The 17,741-nt window shown below is 50.1% G+C and overlaps 1 protein-coding gene across 2 annotated transcripts; it reads left to right on the forward strand.

Annotated features, from left to right (window-relative positions):
• The first annotated feature begins 15,763 nt into the window (after positions 1–15,763).
• Positions 15,764–17,741, forward strand: VSTM5 (V-set and transmembrane domain containing 5). Of its 2 annotated transcripts, none has more exons than XM_045293217.1 (4): positions 15,764–15,833; positions 16,351–16,677; positions 16,765–16,905; positions 17,032–17,741. In XM_045293217.1, exons 1-4 carry the CDS (start codon positions 15,785–15,787, stop codon positions 17,073–17,075), a joined length of 561 nt encoding a protein of 186 aa, XP_045149152.1. In that variant the 5' UTR covers positions 15,764–15,784; the 3' UTR covers positions 17,076–17,741. The 2 variants fall into 2 exon arrangements, with proteins under 2 accessions (XP_045149152.1, XP_045149151.1); XM_045293216.1 differs by having other exon boundaries at positions 15,768–15,897; positions 16,323–16,677.

Genomic DNA, 17,741 nt, shown 5'->3' on the forward strand with positions numbered 1-17,741 from the left:
AGAGTAAGCGTGGGAACCAGCCGGGCGGCGGGAGCGGGAGCCCGGGGTCGCGGGCGGGTCCCCGAGACTCGCCGCTGCGCGGCGCCGGCCCCCGGGCACGAAAGGCGCCTCTTCCTGCGGACCTCGGCCGCGGCCTCCTGCCCCAGCGCACTCCGCGGCGGAGAGGCGGAGGCTTCCCGGGTCCCCGCGTCGGGGCTCTTTCGGGGTCTCAGCCCTGTGCGCCCCGCTTTGGGGAAGCGCGTCCCGCTGGACCAAAGGGGCAGTTTTCGGAGCCGGAAGCCGGCCCGCAGATAACCGGCTTCCGGCCCGGCCGCGCCTCGGGTGCAGGATTACGCCCCCCGCGCCCCCTTTCTTTTTCCCTGGATTTATCAGGACTTGCATGGGTGTCTGCGGGCGCGGGGTCCGACAGGCCTCGTGCCTGCTTCAGAACTCTTCCAGCGGCCCTGGGTTTACCCGGGTCACCAGGGCGCTCTGCCTGGAGGGGCGCAGTTGATAGAGAGGAGTTCTGCAGGGTGGGATGGGCATTGAGGACTGAACTCTTCAAGCCAGAGGTGGTCCTGGCAGACTCTGCCCCTCGCTCTGGGTGGGTGGCCCAGCAACACCTGGGATCTCTTGGATGGGGTGTGACACCCCCACCCCCACCCAACTAGCTCCCTTCTATACAAACAACAGCTTACAACCAGGGCGAATTACCCCATAAACAAGGGAAACATGCTTACTAATCTGTAGTGAACAGTGTCCCATTTTTGATGTGGTGAATGATAGGGGATACTCGGCAGTACAGATGAGTAGGCAACCCCGTGCTCACCTTGCGTACTAAGTACTCCACCCCTTGTCAGGAGTCTCCAGTAATGTGAAAAGCGGCTTTGACTCTAGGAAGGTGCTGGGCGGAGGTGTGAGGTGTATGTGTAGGAGGGGGGGGGGGTGTTTTGAGAAAGAGGTATTGACCAACCCTAGAAGTAGATCTTTGACGTGATGGGGGGAAAATAGTGAAACTGTTAACTATGGATTAGCAAGTAAACACAAGTCATCCTATGCTTACTTTGATTATACTGGAGGGGGGGGGTGCTGTGTGTTTGTTCTGAGTTTAATGCACTTTTACTTTCTCCTTGAATCAATTTTCATCTCCTTCTTATCCTGCCATTCCCATTTTACAGACTAGTGCATTGAGGAGTAGGGAATGACCAGAACAGGACCACCAGGGGGGTGGGGAGCGTACTTCACATGTATGCACTCACTACCGTGTGGTCATATTCTGACCAGGGCCCTGTCGTTTCCTACTCAGAACAATCCAGTGAAATAAGTGCTCCTCTTAGCTCGGGGTCATGGATAAGGAAACAGGTCCTCAGCAATTACGTGGCTTGTGAATAGTTGCCAGCTAGCCAGTGGGTTCAGACAAAATTCGTACTCTCTGAACCTAGCACTCTTTTTTTTTTCCTTTTATTTATTATGGGGTTTTTTTGGTTGTTTGTTTTATAAGATCATTTTACAGCTCTTCTACCAATCCATACATCAGTTGTAAGCTTAGCACTTGACCTTCCCACATCTTTGGCTAGAATGCAATCTTAGAGGCTGCGTATCGTAGAAGCCCAGTAAAGTGGGGCGGCCGTGTCCCTCCAGCCGACGTGGAGCAGAAAGAGCAGCTGTTAGGCTCACTAAGGATATGCATTGGGCTGCTAACTGCAAGATCCGCAGTTAGAAAGCACCAGCCGCCCCTCGGGAGAAAGACATGGCTTTTTACTTCCATAAACAGAGTCTTAGATACCCACAGGGGCAGTTCTAACCTGTCCTATAAGACCATTATGGGTCAGCTATTATAGGGAAGTATGTAGTAAATTAGATCACCTAATTTCTTCATTTGTAATCTCTTAAGGGTGTTTCTAAGGAGCCCAGGTGGCACCGTGGACTATCCATTGAGCTGCTAACCATAAGGTCAATGGTTCAAACCCACCAGCCACTCTGAGGGTGAACGATGAGGCTGTCTGCTCCCGTCTGATTTAAAATCTTGGAACCCAAATAGGTAGTTCTTGTCCGTCCTACAGGGTCACTATGAGTCAGAAATGACTTGATGGTAGTGAGAAGGGCCTTTCTAAGATTCCCCATTGCTGGCCTAGCGGGGAGGGGGAGGCCTAGCGGGGAGGGGGAGACTGAGTGCAGAGTGCCTGGTCTCTGTGCTGTCGACAGGACCTAATGACAGTCGCTACAGACGTCTTTCATGACAAGACTTTTTGGCAATGTGATGTGTCTAAAATCAGGATACACATTATGCACACTGCACACCCCACGCTTCAGCGCCTTCTCTGTTGGCCAGGACGGCCGTGAGTTCCTCCAGAGAGGATGTGTGTGGTGGCCTCGGCCGGCCACTGGGTAGTTGCAGAAATGGAGGCATCCCCCAGGGAGCCAAGAAAGACAAAGATGAAGGTGAGTCTTGAGAGATAAGTGACACAGCAGAGCAGGGTGGAGAAGGGAATTCCAAGCACACAGATGCTCAAAAGAGATTTATTGCCCCTCATGGGAGGAGCAATGAGTGAGCACTCACCAGCTAACCGACTGGTTGGTTCGAACCCACTCAGAGGCTCTGCGAGAGAAATAGCCAGCGATCTTCCATTATGAAGATTCCGGCCTACGAAACCCGACAGGAAGTTCTACACTGAAACCCAACAGGAAGTTCTACTCTACTCCGGGCCACTCTGAGTCGAAAGCTGATTTGATGGCACCTAGCTAAAGCATTCCTCTTGGGGCCTGGCCGCACCAGGTGTGCTGGGTGTTGCCCTAGCATAGACCTCCTGGGAGTATAGGCAGTATCTCACACAGAAGTCCCTGAGGACCAGGCCCTGTGGTTCTCTGGAAGGCAGGCCTGGTATAGGAACGATGTCACTTCCCCGGCAGACGTGGGAGTGGGAGGGAAGGGATCCACAAGTTCCCGGTTAGAAACGGTTATCTCTGGGCTAAGAAGACACCAGTCTGTGCTGCGGGCTAAGGGGAAAGAGCTCACAGGACGCTCCTGGTTCCTGTGTCTTGCTGGTCCCAGAACGTGCATTGGCCTTTCCTGGTGCTGTGCCATGCTGACCCCTTGGGGAACTCGCCATGGGCCAGGGCGCCCTTGTGTGGGAGAGCACCCTCCTCCTCCGAGCAATGCAGGGCCAGCCTAGTGACCTTGTTGTGGAGGTCGTTGGTGAGCTGAGAGGGAGGAGTTCTGAGTGGCAGGGAATCCCTTGCTGTAGAATAGCACTGCTCCCTGAGTTTTCAACGCAGGCACCTTTGGGCACCACATTACCCGGCCCATTTTCGAAGGCACCTCTGAGGAGACTGATCCCGCCTTTCGGAGAGCACTGAACCCTTTGCCTGCACCCCAGGACTCAGAGCCTAGTGCAGTGGTTCTCTACCTTCTTCATGCCGCGACCCTTTCATACAGTGCCTCATGTTGTAGTGACCCCCCCACACCATAAAACCATTTTTGTTGCTACTTCATAACTGTAATTTTGCTACTGTCATGAATCTGGAACCCCCTGTGAAAGGGTCGTTCAACCCCCAAAGGGGTTACGACCCACAGGTTGAGAACTGCTGGTCTAGTACATTAGGAACCACCCCCCACCCCCACCCCACCCCCTGGGAACTTTCAAAGGTTCCGATCCCCACGCCCTCTGCCAGGCCAGTGAAAGGAGTAACAGGGTTCGCAGCGCAGCTCTTCAGGGATTCTAATGTGTGGCCGGGCTGAGGACTGCTGGACCCAGCCCTTTGCGAACGCCCTCCCACCCTCACCCTGTGGAAATAGCTTGTCAGGAAGTACATGCATTTTGTCCAACTTCTGCTCCCCGAGCCCCCACCGTATGTATGTCTCCCTCCGCCTTGTCCGTGGCTTTATGCCGACATAAAGATGGTACCTTCTGATCGGGCTTGCATCAAGCGACAAGGCTGTGTTGCTGTGAAGTTTGATTTGGCTCAATAAGTAGTCTGTGCCTGGCACTGTGCTGGCAACAGGGCGCCTGGCACATTCCTGCATTCCGGATCATGTGGCCCAGGGGGGGATCAGATCCCCAGACAGATGACTTCCACATCCGGGCCAGTGGGGCCCGGGAGTTGAGAGGAGGCTGCTGCTTCTTCTTGTTCTTCTTTTTAAATTTTTAATAAATCATTTTATTGGGGGGGTTCTTACAGCTCTTATAACATTCCATACATCAGTTGTGTCAAGCACATTTGTACACATGTTGCCATCATCATTTCCAAAATACTTTTTTTCTACTTGAGCCCTTGGTATCAGCTCCTCTTTTTTTCCCCTCCCTCTCCCACCATTCTACCCTCGTGAACTCCTGATAATTTATAAATTATTTTTATTTTCATATCTTACACTGTCTGCTGTCTCCCTTCACCCGTTTCTGCTGTTCGTCGGGAAGAGGCTTGAGGAAGAAGCTCTGAAGGAGAAGTAGGAGCTCATCAGGCGAGCAGAGAGCCAGGAGTTCTGAGTGGCAGGCAGTCGTGAACTAACTCGCTCTCTGTCTCTCTCTCCAAAGAGGGTGACCATTGTTTCATTAAACCAGGCTTTTCAACTCTTGCCAATTTCCTCATAAACGGACAGCTCAGGGAACGGAGCTTGGGGAGGTCTTGGGCCATGGATGGAAGGTGTTGGACTAATACACTGATAGACTCTGAAGCTAATTCCAGAGAATCAGGAGGACGATACGGGTCTCTCAGCACAAGGCGCTGGCCAGGGGACCTACTGTTGAGGGCTCTTGGATGGCCCTTCGGTAAAGCAGGATGGTACAAAGGAACTTCAAAAATCTCACGGGGAAATGCCATGACTTTTGGCATTTTTCCACGAATAAAACTCCCTGGTCTTAGGCGTGCTTCCAGGCTTAGCATGGGCTTGAATCAGATGTCTTTTGGAAACCAGGGTCTTGAAGCAGGGCACCGGGTCTCTCTTTTCTCATTGACCAAGGCCTCGATGTACTCTGAGCTGTGCCTCAGAGACTCTTGACGCACGACTTACCCTTGTGCATCAAGTAGGCCTGTGAGTTCAGCTCCATCAGCCCCTCAGTGAGTGAGCCCCCGTGTGGCCCTACTCTGTGTGCTGAGTGCATCGGAGAAGGGAAGGGGCTTTCCCAGTCACGGAGCAACACCACGGGGCCGCCGCAACAGCGTCTGCACAGTGGGGGCCTGCCCAGGGCACCTCTGGGCGCCATCTTGCCCCCTCTGTACCCTAGCTGGAGTCACCCAAGGCCAGAAGGGCTGCCCTAGTGGCACTGGAGGAGGAGGGTGGATCTGATAACTTACACGGTGACTGAGTTTCCATTCAACGGTCTGCTTGCCTTCTTTGTTTTAAAAGTTGTGTTTCTCTCAGGCAGGTTTTCAGCCGTCTCGGGCACAATCTGCAGCATAAATTGTCTTCTGCATAGTGAGAGGTGGTCCCCAAACAAAACCCAGCCCCACTGCTGTCCGGTCAAAATGGACTCATAATGACCTAGGTAGGATTTCTGAGGCTGTGTATCTTTTTTTTTTTTTTTTTTTTTTTAAGAATAAAGGGTTTATTAAGGAAGTCAACAAGTTGTAATACCAGTGAGAAAGACGCAGAATGTAGTTGTTTATCAGGACATGCTACAAAGTTCTTTCAGGTCTGCTCATATATGCCCAAAGGGGCAGACCACTCTACTGTAAGCCTCAACCTACAGGCATTCAGCTCAAGCTCGAAGGGTCGGGAGGCCAGCTCCCTGAATTAAGTGCCCAGATGCTCCCCAGTCCAGGAAGCCTCAGCCCGAAGGTACTCCGCGCCACATCAGTGGATCGACAAGCCCAGCTCTCCCTAGAGACACCCGGCTCTGCAGGCCAGCCTCCTGCACAAAAGCTTCCCTCGGTTCCGTGCTCTGGCTCCTGGCCCGCGGCTGCGCCTCTGATGTAACTGTCTTCTGGAGCTGGGAGTCTCACTGAGCAGGGATCTCATGTTCAGAGAATGAGCTCCAGTCCTGCTTCTTGCTGGTAATGAGCTCCCTCCCCCTGCTTCTCGGAGGCCTCGTTTTATACGCGGCGAGATGGCATTGCAGGGAGTCCTGTTCCCAATCACTCACAGGTGATGCCCACCGCTGTACATCTTGGTGAGGGCAGATAGCGCCAAAGCAGCTGGTGGGTTCAAACTGCTGGGCTTTGGGTTAGCAGCCCCATACCTAACCCATGGAGTCATGAAAACAAGCGAACAAGAAGCCCGTGCTGCCTTCCAGTCGATGCTGATGCGCAGCGACCCTGTGTGCAGCCAGTATGCAGCCGAGGTGACCGTGGATTGTTTACTTGCAATTTCGGGGTGGGCGGAGGGACATCGTGCTAGGTGTGGGGCATGCACCCACTCTGGATTATTCTTCTAATAGAGCAGATCTTTGAGGCAGCTATAGAGCCATCCTGTGTCACGCAGGAGGAATAGAGGCTCTGTGACCTTAAGGTAATTTGGCCGAAGTCATTATGGTAGCAAGTAGTGTGTCTGACCTGTTTGTCCCCTCTCCTCTGGAGTCCCTGCTTCCCTACTCGTGGATCAGAACTGCTGGTCTCCCCTCCTCTAGGGTCCCTGCTTCCCTGGTAGGAGATTCCTTAGGATTCTTTCTACATACCGTATGGTCCCATCTACCACAAACTTAGAAACGGAGGGGTGGGCAGTTTAGACAGGAGGACCCCAGATATATTTCAGGCAGGGCAAGGGAGACAAACTGAGGACCAAGAACTGGCTGTGGGGGCCCCAGCTTTGATTCTGTGCTCAGCTTGGCATACTTAGGGGAGCCCCCCACCCCCCGCACACAGTTACACCCAGACCCATTGTATTGCCTGTAGGGGGAGCCAGTGAACAAGAATGCCAGGCTATGCATCCTCAGGCACCCTGCAGGGTTCTGGAACTGCAAAACAGAGAGCCAGATAGGTAGGTCCTGCCCTCCAGGAACTTAGAGCCTACTGAAGACAGGCCTTCAATAAGCACTCCCACCCACTACCAGGGATCGATCGAGCTGACGCAGGTTCATACTGACCGGACAGGGCAGAACAGAACTGCTGCTTGGAGCCTTCGGGAGGCTGAGACCGCCTCAAGCAGCACTGCCCAACAGAACATCGATGTGAGGCACAAATGCGGATCACAGATGTAATGCAGAATTCCCTGTTGGACACGTGTGAGAATGTAAAAGGAAACGGATGAAGCTCATTGTAATCATATGTTTTATTCAGTGCAGTATCGCCAAGGCATTATTGTTTCAGCATGGCAACATTTTAAGATGACTAATGAAAGGTTGACATTCCCGTACCTACTAAGTCTTCAAATGCCAGTGTCAATCCTTCCGCACATCTCAGTGCAGATGTGCTGGCGTCACGTGTCTGACAGCTGCTTGTGGCCAGCTGCTCCTGGATGAGGCACCTGGGTCTAGACTCTTGTCACCTGCCACAGCCATCTCACTGGCCTTTAGCCTGAGAAATGTGCTCCTTTGGGAAACAGACAGGAAAATAAAACTCCAGCCCTATACACAAGAGCTTTATCGTGCTGCGGGCAATCCGTAGGACGTGAAGAGACTTGGCTTCCCATCTCAGCCTGATTTTTCACTTAGCCAGATCGCGAGTACTTACATCTCTGAGCTCCAGGGTCCTCATCTGTAAAGTGTGACCAAATGAGCAGGTGCTTACACGACTCCCAGGCAGGTGCAGCGCACCACAGGTGTAGTTCTCTAGCCCAGGTTTCCTGCTGGCCTCCGGTTGAGGTGGTGCTTGCGAAAGACTTTCTCAGTTGTGGACGTGCGGGTTAGTACGTCTCAAATGGGCAACAGCTTGGGTTCAGAACCAGGCTTGGCACACATTACTTGTAGGATCACAGTGCTTTGGGTTTTTAAATTTTTTAAGTCATTCACAAACTGACTAGAACATTCCAACAGTTTGAAAGAGAAGAGCAGCAGTTCTCAACCTGTGGGTCGTGACCCCTTTGGGTTTGAAAGACCCTTTCACAGGGGTCGCCTGATTCATAACAGTAGCAAAATTACAGTTATGAAGTAGCAATGAAAATCATTTTATGGTTGGTGGGGGGGTTTCATCACAACATGAGGAACTGTATTAAAGGGTCCCAGCATTAGGAAGGTTGAGAACCACTGGTATAGAGTGAATTCTACCTCAGATTCTTCCAAAAAAAACAACCGTGCTTCCTAGTTTTTAAAGTGTCTTCCCAGAGGTGTTCTATGATTAAACACAGTTGATGAAAATATTTTACTGTGTGTCGGGTGAAAGTTCCCGTAGCACATTCAGTCCCCAATGAACAGTCCCACGCAGTTTGTCCAGTGACATCGGTTACATTTTTGAAGTATGCCATCTTTCTCATTCCTTCGTAATCTCCAGGCACCTTCTCATCTTTGCTTTTGAGTAAATATTGACTGTTGGGTCTCATACAGATGATTCCTAAGGCGCATGGTACTCTTGGATGATGTTTTTTTGTTATGACCCAAGGGGTTTTCAAGGGCTGGTTTGCTACCAGTAGCTCACCTCTGTGTGGATTTCACCCTGCAGTTGCTTGAGTGTGTGAGCCATCTGTACCATACAGGAATCCTCAAATGAGGCAACCTTGGATAAGTTGAGACTGCTGGTCACCCCTATCTAAGACTCAGCAAAGCAATGGTGAAGAGCAGAAAGAAAACTCCAAGACACAAGACTACTGATTGTGAGGGAGGGGGCTCAGAAGGGCCTTCCTCATCCTTAGGAGATGCATAGGCAGTAGGCAGCCAGCTCTAGGCTCAAACTGAGGGAGGAGGAAACCACCCTTCTTTTAGCCCTTTGCCTCCCTGACACAAGGCATGGCCTGGCCTCCCAAGAGTCACCAGCCCCACCACACGCCTGACTTTCATGGAGACTGCCCAGGAGTCGGCCCAACCCCCACCCCCCTGAACAGCAAGGCACTTGCTCCCGGAGAACTGGCTTGGTGAAGAGTATGTAAACTGTTAGCTCTCTTTTCTTCAGAAGTAAATCAGAGCTCGCCGAAGTTAAGTAATTTGCCTAAAGTAACGACCTCATAGAATAGTTTTGGTTCAAGGTTTGCAGAAAATCTCACTAAGACACTTTTGGGGAGCTAGTGTCAATCAGTGCAGTAAGCCTGGATTTTTTAAGAATTTTGCATTCTGTCTGCATTTTGCTTCCATTCTAGCAGAATCCTATGTTGCCCCTGATCCGACCAGTCCGTCATGGTAGCTGGGCACCATCTAGTTCTTCTGTTCGCGGGATAGATGAGGCCACGCTTTGTGCAGATTATTACTCATGTGGACTAGTTTCTTCTCGGAGTTTTTGGATTCTTTCTCTCTTTTTCATAGAGACCAATCACTTAACAGTGCTTTTGATAACTCCTAATATCAGTTTGTTTAGATCTAACTGTTGGATTCCAGAGTACAAATATCGATAATTTATTAGCGGGTCTACCAGTGAACGCATAAATGGTTTCCTCTTTTAGTACTACAATTGATCATACCGTGCCTGAGGACTACATTTACACACATACATTAGCATTTGTTTGGGATTATTACCTGTTGGACAAATTCATAAAAGAAGAATTTCTAGGTCAAAGAGTGTGTGCATTTTATATAGCCTTTATATATATGTGTGTGTGTGTGTATATATATATATATATATATCCTTTCACGGATTTCACCTTATTACCCTCCAAAGAAGTTACGCCCATTTACAGTCTCCACTGTACTGGTGGAACAACTTCCTCACACTCGGGACAACCTGGCTGATTATCAAACTTTGTTATCTTTGCCAGTCTGATAATAGCCAAATCACTGGACTTTCCCAGCCTCGGGTGCTATGGACTCTGCTGGTGACATCTGGTACCTAATAGGTGTGACCCAGGGAAATGGCTGTTACTATTTCAGAGTGATTGTCCTGCTCGAGGTCAGACTCTAGAAAAGGGACCAGTGTCCGTCACACCTGCTGCTTGGGTTTGGCCGTCATCTGGATGACTTCGCGCGGTCCTTAACAGAGCAGTCTGGTGGAGGGAGGTGAGGCTCAACTTTGATCTCTAAGTACTCGGGACTCAAGGGGGAGTCCTGGCCTGGGCTTCCAGGTGGGAAGAGGACCCCGCAAATGGTGTGCAGACTCACCACTATTCTTGGCAGCTAAGCCTGAAAGCCATGATTTGGGGCAGCGGCCGGTGCTGGCCCATACAAGTAGTGTTTCTGAATTCTTAAGACTGTGTTGTGTCTCCACGGACCTCACACCACCATTTCTCGATCTCTTCACATTGGTGGCAGTTTGACAGGCAAAGCATCCATAGGAGTTTTCTTTGTGGCCGGACGCCGAGGCTTTGGAGACGAGGAGGACAGGAGTTCTCTGGTGCAGATGTGACCTTCCTGTTGCCCCCTCCACCGCACCTGTGGAGGCTGCTGGGCTGCAGGGAGGGGTGCTGCAGAGCAAGGCCATTTCAGCACGTCAGGCTGCCGGGGCTCCAGCCCTGGGTTTTGTGGAGGACGCATAGAACGGCTCCTGTGGTGGGCCCCTCTCTGCTCACCTGTATGTAACCGATCACGAAGTCCAAGAAGCCTCGTTTAATGCTTGGCCTCCTTTTGTTTGAATGCCATCCTGACCTTCACTCCTGCCACCCCAATGTTTGTCCAAGATGTTTCACGACAGGCAGTGATAGCTCTTGGGTCCACTCACTGTTCTCCACGCCCCTTCCAGGCTCCTGCAAACCTGTGGCTCCCTTGCCCAGAGAGTGAAAAGTGCCTGGGAGTTGAATCTCTGCTGGCAGCTCACTGGGATTTTGGGAAAATGAGCTAACCTCCGTGAGCTTTGATTTGCTCCACTGTCAACTAGAGATAAGAGGAGCCCTGGTGGTATAGTGGTTATGCGTTGGGCTACCCTCTCATGATTGGCAGTTCAAAACCACCAGCAGCTCCTCGGGAGAAAGATGGGGCTTTCTACTCCCATAAGTGGTTACAGCCTTGGAAACCCACAAGGGGTCACTGTGAGTCAGTATTGACTTGGTGTCTGTGAGCTTTAGGGAAGCTAGAGATAATATCCTACTTCACATTTTCTTCACCCTGCCACCTCTCAATGAGCCAGTGCTGTGCTGCTCAGGAGGGTGAGTGTTGGGTTCAGGGAATCCTGGGAGGTCTCTATTAAAGTGGGGGCATAGTGAGATTGCTGACTCTTGGAGGCCAGGCCTTGATTTGTGTCAGGGAGGCAAAAGGCTAAAGGTTTCCTCCTTCCTCAGTTTGAGCCTGGAGCTGGCTACCTGCTGCCTTCTCATCTCCGGGGAGAAGGCAGCCTTTCTAAGCCCCTTTCCCTTAGCAATCGGTCGTCATATATCCTGGGGTTGTGTTTTTGCTCTTCAACATTCCTTTGTTGGGTCTCAGGGCAGGGGTGACCAGCGGTCCCAACTTGTCCAAGATTGTCTGGTTTGGGGGTACCTGCATGGTGCCGTTGGTTCGCACACTTAGCTGTTAACCGAAAGGTTGGACGTTCAATGGAATGGCCTAGTGGTTACGTGTTAGGCAGTAAGAAACCACCAGCAGCTCTGCAGGAGAAAAACAGGGCTTTCTACTCCGTGAAAGGAGTCACTAGGAGTGACTCAGAGGTCACTAGGAGTCAGCATGGACTCGATGGCAGTGAGTTTGGTTTGGAATCTCTTTTATAGAAAACCAACCATTGGCCACCCCGTCATCGATCTACTCTTGGAATCGCCATGAGTTGGCATTCATGCAACAGCAGTTGGCTTTACTTTCCAATAATGCAGTGCATTGCTACAGAGGACTCACAGACCATGCTCAGGAATTGTGGGGTTGGTTGGGGAAGTTCATAGGTTGCAATTCAGGTGAGAAATGCCCAGGATGCACTGTCTCTGGACAGTGTCTTCCTTGACATGCCCATAGGCAGGCTTCTCTCTGGCTGTCAGCCTCTTGGCCTGGCCAGCCCTGCTCAGGCAATATTACAAAGTTTTTTTAAGGACTGCCAATAAATGCCCAAGGGTGTGCCACTCTGCCAGAAGCATAAGTCTAAAGACAGTCAGCTCCAACTCCCGTGGGTCAGCAGCCCAGCGCCCTCAATTAAGTGTCTGAAGGTGCGCTACTCCATGAGACAGTGTCCTGCCCAGAGGCACTCAGGTTCACTTGCTTGGTGGGCTGGGCTTGTCTCAAGTTCTGGCTCCTGCTGCTGCTCCTCTGCCACTCCGGTGGCATCAAGGACACTTTCTACTCCTGATTCCTCTCTCTTACTGGTAGTGAGGTCTCTCCTTTCTTGCTTCTGAGATGGCTGGTTTTTATACCCAGCAGGGCCTCACTCACAATTCACCTGGAATAACCACTCACAGCTGTATCAGATACTCCTCTCAGTATCTTGACCCACCTTCTTACCTTTCAGGAAAGAGCCATTTGGTGGGATTACAAAGACCATGGCCAGAAGTGCCCAGTGAAATCATTCACTGCACTGCTACTGCCTACATGCCGGTGGTGGCAACAACGGGGCTTACTCTCTGCTTCCAGCTGTATCTGGTGATCGGCTTACTCTCTCTCTCAGCTGGATCTGGTGATCTTGCTTGCTGAACAAGTGATCTGCCTGCCAGATACCTGAGAGTGAAAGGAGTTGTCCTAACTCCTGTGTATTTGCTGTGGCCCCTTAAATCAAGAGGCCATGTCAGCAATATAACTATCTGTCTCACCATTAGTTAATATTCTTGTCTATTGTAACTATCATCCAAGTAGTGCCGGCCTTTTTTGTGCCTCTAGGAAATACAAGGGGGCTTCAAAAATTTCATGGGAAAATGGAATTAAAGGATAATGGGATTAATATTGAGCCATCGAAATTGCATAAGTGAATTTTATATGCCAACAAAACTAAAATAGGAAAAAAAGAATAAAAATTTTGCTGTTTAAATATATATGCTTCTAGTACATATTATGATAAGAATTGTACAAGCCCCCAATAAAATGATTTAAATATATATGCTTCTTATATTTAAAGGGTACCGTTTAAATTTATATTGCCAATAGGATTTTTCCCCTCTTCTCAAAAAGTTGTATATATTAAAATAAAAAAAGATAATGGGATTTTTCCATGAGCCTCCTGAAGCCCTTTTGCACACACCGCCCACCCCCAATCAATTTTTAATAACTGCAAAGAAAAAGTAACTCTTCTGAGCATTTCAGCCCCTCGCTCCAGAGACTTTCACCTGCCTATTGCTTTCTCGAGGGAATCAGCTTGTCAGGCTGTCTGCTGTCTACTCTCTTCAGTCCTGGGACTGGCTCCTTAAAGGAGACAGTGCCCGTCTGCCCTGGGAAGCAAGCAGAGATTTAGTTCCTCTGCATCGTCACAAGTGCAGATGAAAAGCAAGATGAACTTTGAAGCTTCCAACACTTCTTTAAACTTTTCCCATAAGATTGCTTAGTCTAATCAAGAGAGATCCAAAACACCTTTAAAAAGAAACATTATTTTGTATGATAAATTCATAAATAGCTGCATTTTACAATCCACAGGTTTATATAAATGTTGCTATGAGACCAGAAGAACTGGATGGTACTCAACGATCATTAGTGAACATTTTGGCCAAAGAGCCTATAGAAGACTCTTGACCAAAAGGGAGAAAATGCAGAACAGAATTTCAAGTACTCATGGACTTCACACTGGATGAACCCCGGAAACTATTGCCCTGAGATAATCTTTAACTTTAAAGTTTAATATTACCGCCTGGAGTTTTCTTAACAGCAGACAGTCATTTCACTAGTAAAAAAAAATGTCTGCTTTGAGCATTATACTCTTTTAAGAACTATATGGGATCAAGTCTACAATTGCAACTCAAAAGATTAGTTAGAACCTTACTGTGAGGCCAGTGGGTTTTTGTTAACGGCGAGGAATGATTCAGGAAAGGTGAGAATGTTTACATGGCTTGATGAATGGAATCAGAGTTGCTGACTTGTACAGGTGGAAGGGATTGAATTGGTTGACACTTTGTTGTGTATATTCCCAGCAGCAGCAACAAAAGAAATAATGGGAAAAATGTAGAAGTTATAAAAATGAATAACTTGGAAAATAAAACCTCTTGCCACACAATCTCTAAGAGGTTTTCTCCATTAGGAGATTGGCACATACTACTCAAAAAAATGTGTGTGTGTGTGTAGTAAGCACATATTTATACAACTGTAAATGAAAGCATATTATGCTGTTTATAATTAATGTGTTTGTTAGCTTAGTGAACACATCATGGGCATCTTCCAACACCCATGCAAACGTGATTCATGTTAATGGCCACTTGTTACCTATTTGATTTTTAAAATCTGATTTACTGAATCAACCTCCTGGAGTAGCACTTTTGAGTCAGGTCTGAATAGTAGCTTAGCCACAAAGCACCCTTGCCCTTGTCCTGGAATGATTTCAGCAATTGTTCTTGGTCCATTTTAACAGGTGATAAGCAGTTTGCCTTAAAATTGTTGTATCTGCTATTTTTTTCTTCTCTGTTGTGCACAGTTATGATGTAGATTGATAGGGGAAGTACTCCTTGTTCCTAAGAACTAATTATATGCCCGGTTAGTTTGTCTAATTAAATGGTTTTTCAGGTTAAGACAAAACACAAAAGCCGTTGAGAACCAATCGGCTGGTTTCACGCTGTATCTGTGAGCATGGGATTGTTACTTGTTTGTTTTCAGTTTGTTGTTTCTGGAGCCAAAGTAACAGAGGCTCAAAATGAAAGGTCCCTAAGATGATGAGTCCCATGGGTGGCACGAGGTTTGTGCTTTAGTGTTATCTAAAGGTTGGCAGTTTGAACCCCTCAGTGGGGCTGTGGAAGAAAGGTCGCACAAACTGCCTCCGTAAGCCCGGTGACAGTTCTGCTCTAGCACGTGGGATCACCATGAGGTGGAAGCAATTTGATGGTCATGGGTTTGGTCTTTGGTTTATAAAGCTATTAAAGTGAGTGGTAGTCAAAAAAAAAAAAGAGTGGTAGTCTCCCAGAAAGGAGCCCATTAGCTAATGGGCCATGGGTACATCGCCCTCCATCACCCCGAGACCAGAGAAAATAGATGGCATCCTGCCACCACTACCCATTTCTCTGAAAGGGATCGAGTGGGAGAAAAAGGTGGGACCAAACTCAGGCTCACTGGTCAGATGGCGCTGATGGAGCCCTCAAGACTGTAGCCCTTCATCATCCTGCACACATTAGAATAACTCACCACTTGAGATACAAAAAACCCCAAAGGTAGCACGTACCCCAGAACATATTTCGCAGGGTTAGGAAGAGGCGGGGAAAAGACAGGAAGCACCGGCAGTACGGTGGGGGCCTTCCCGTTGTGGGGATTGCCATCATCGAGCCGGAGCAAAATGTGTGTGGATTTTATAACGGACAGCCGATGATGTGCTCTGTAAACTGTACTCAATTCACATTGTAATGCTGCAAAAAGATAAACGAATTAGGCATTCCTTTGGCATACATTTACTAACTGACCACTGGGGGCTGGGCCCACGATTGAAGAAAACATGTGGTGGCCACCCTCCAAGGACTGGCCTGGAACTTGACCTCTGATTTCTCCTTCTCGAGCTTCGTCCTGTGTTCAAGCCTAACTACCCCCCAGGGGCCATGGAACACCTGGAGGGCAGGAATCGGAGTCATGAGACCCATCCTCCCAAATACCAGGAGGGAACATCTTGTCTGTTCTTGCTACTCAGGGAGCAAAGGTCCAATCAAAATAAGAGGGGAGCTGTCCAAACAAGAGAATAAAAACCGCAACCTTCAGATTAACCCCAACTCATGGCGATCGCTGCATGTCAGGGCCAGGGCCGATGGTGCTCCCCAGGGCTTCAGGGACTGATGCTCAGCGAGCACCAGGCGCCAGGCCTTTCTTCTGAGGCACCTCTGGGTAGACACAAACCTCCAACCCTTTTGGTTATCAACACAGCATGTGTGTGTTTGTCTTTGATGGAGCCTTTGCAGAAGCCGGTCACCACATCTGTCTCCTGCTGGGTGGCTTCCAACCACTAGCTTTTCCGGAAGCAACCAGTGCTTAACCATTTTGTCACCAGGACTCCACATCTCAATGAGTTTTTGTTAATGGATGGTGCTCTTAGCCCCTCCCCTCAAAAAGCACACACAATGAAACACAAACACCGCCACCAAGTTGATGGTGATTCAGAGCAGCCTTACGGGACAGGGTAGAGCTGCCCCTGTGCATTCCCAAGACGGTCACTGTACGGTGTAGAAAGCCCCGTCTTTCTCCTGCAGCCCGGCTGGTGATTCAAACCGCTGGTGGTGTTGAACTGCTGACTACAGCCCAACATGTAACCACTGTGCCACCGGGGCGCCTCATGCATGCATGCATGACGACACTAAGTTCCGTTCGTGTTGATGTGCCCAACGTCTGGCCCTCTGTCCTGCAGGTCGAGGTGTGTCCCTGTACATTCCCCAGCCCTCCATCAACGCCACAGTGAGGGAAGACATTCTGCTCTCCGTCGAGTACTCCTGTGTCGGGGTGCCCACCATTGAGTGGAAATACACCACCAACTGGGGTGAGCAGAAGATCGTGGAATGGAAGCCGGGGACTCAGGCCAACGTCTCCCAGAGCCACAGGGACCGAGTGTGCACCTTTGACAATGGCTCTATCCAGCTCTTCAGTGTGGGCCTGAGCGATTCCGGCTACTACAGCATCAAGGTGACGGAGCACCTGGGGAGCAGCCAGTTTGGCACCATCATTCTGCACGTCTCTGGTAAGGCTGCCCCAAGGGGGCGGGCTCCCGAGAGGGCGGCTGAGTTCTTGATAATTAAGCATTGTTCCCCGCCCCCCGCCCCCATAGAGATCCTCTATGAAGACCTGCACTTTGTCGCTGTCTTCCTTGCTTTTCTCGCTACTGTGGCCGCGGTGTTAATCAGCCTCATGTGGGTTTGTAATAAGTGTGCCTATAAGTTCCAGAGGAAGAGAAGACACAAACTCAAAGGTAACTCACTCTCTGGGCCTCTCGCTAATTCATGCTTGTGAGGACCGAGGGGTGCACACACTAGTTCTCGCCACCAGACCGCTGCGGGGCTCACACCACTCACCCGCTTGTCTGTTGCCTTTGCAGAGAGCAAGAGTGAGGAAATTGAGCTGCAAGATGTCGAGTGTTAGCCCGCGCGGCCCCGCCACATTCCTACCTCAAGAGGAAAACACGCTTTTCCCACGAAAGCAGCCCACAGAGACAGTCCATCCTGTTGTCCTCCCACAGTCACCGCTCCTGATGGGACAGCAGGAAGGGAGCAGACTGCCTGCGTGCAGTGGAAGGCTATGGACTGGCCCAAGTCCGTTGTAGTCCTGGCACTGAGTTCAAGGAGAACCCAGGCTGGGAGCCAGGAGCTTTGCTGGGCTACGGCTTCCGGGCCACATTGGCCCTAACCAGTGGAGTCGTGCAGCCATGGGCAGCTTGCTCCGGACACGTTGCTGTGGCCAGAGACTGGCCTGAGACTGTCCAGGCTTGTGACTGTGCAGTTTGCACATGCTCCCCATGCCTTGTGCTCCTGCCTGCTCTGCAAACAGCTTGCACCTCCCAAAACCCACAAGCACTGGTGTGGGCACTGTCGTGAGCAAACTGAGGCTTTCAGACAGCCTGCTGCCAAGGACAGACTGGCCTGCGGGAGCTGCTCAGAGCAGGCAAGGCCCTGTGAGCAAGAGCTCTGGGAAGGAAACTCAAGGTACTTCCTGAGCAGCTCCTTCCTTTTCTCCATTCCACCCTGGGTTGGCTTTCCCCCCCTCACAGCCCCCCAACATGGATTGTGTTAGTAAAACAGCAGCTCACCC

The sequence above is a fragment of the Echinops telfairi genome, unplaced genomic scaffold, assembly GCF_000313985.2.
Source record: "Echinops telfairi isolate 266 unplaced genomic scaffold, ASM31398v2 ScPeMD7_1713;HRSCAF=2227, whole genome shotgun sequence".
In the NCBI taxonomy this organism is placed as follows: domain Eukaryota; kingdom Metazoa; phylum Chordata; class Mammalia; order Afrosoricida; family Tenrecidae; genus Echinops; species Echinops telfairi.

Excerpts from the sequence above, each read along its gene's own strand:
- VSTM5 (XM_045293216.1), top strand. The coding sequence starts at position 15,874 with ATGTGTGTGTTTGTCTTTGATGGA. Across the intron at positions 15,898-16,322 it reads GTGTGTTTGTCTTTGATGGA|GCCCAACGTCTGGCCCTCTG; the intron begins GCCTTTGCAGAA and ends TCGTGTTGATGT. Across the intron at positions 16,906-17,031 it reads GAGAAGACACAAACTCAAAG|AGAGCAAGAGTGAGGAAATT; the intron begins GTAACTCACTCT and ends TTGCCTTTGCAG.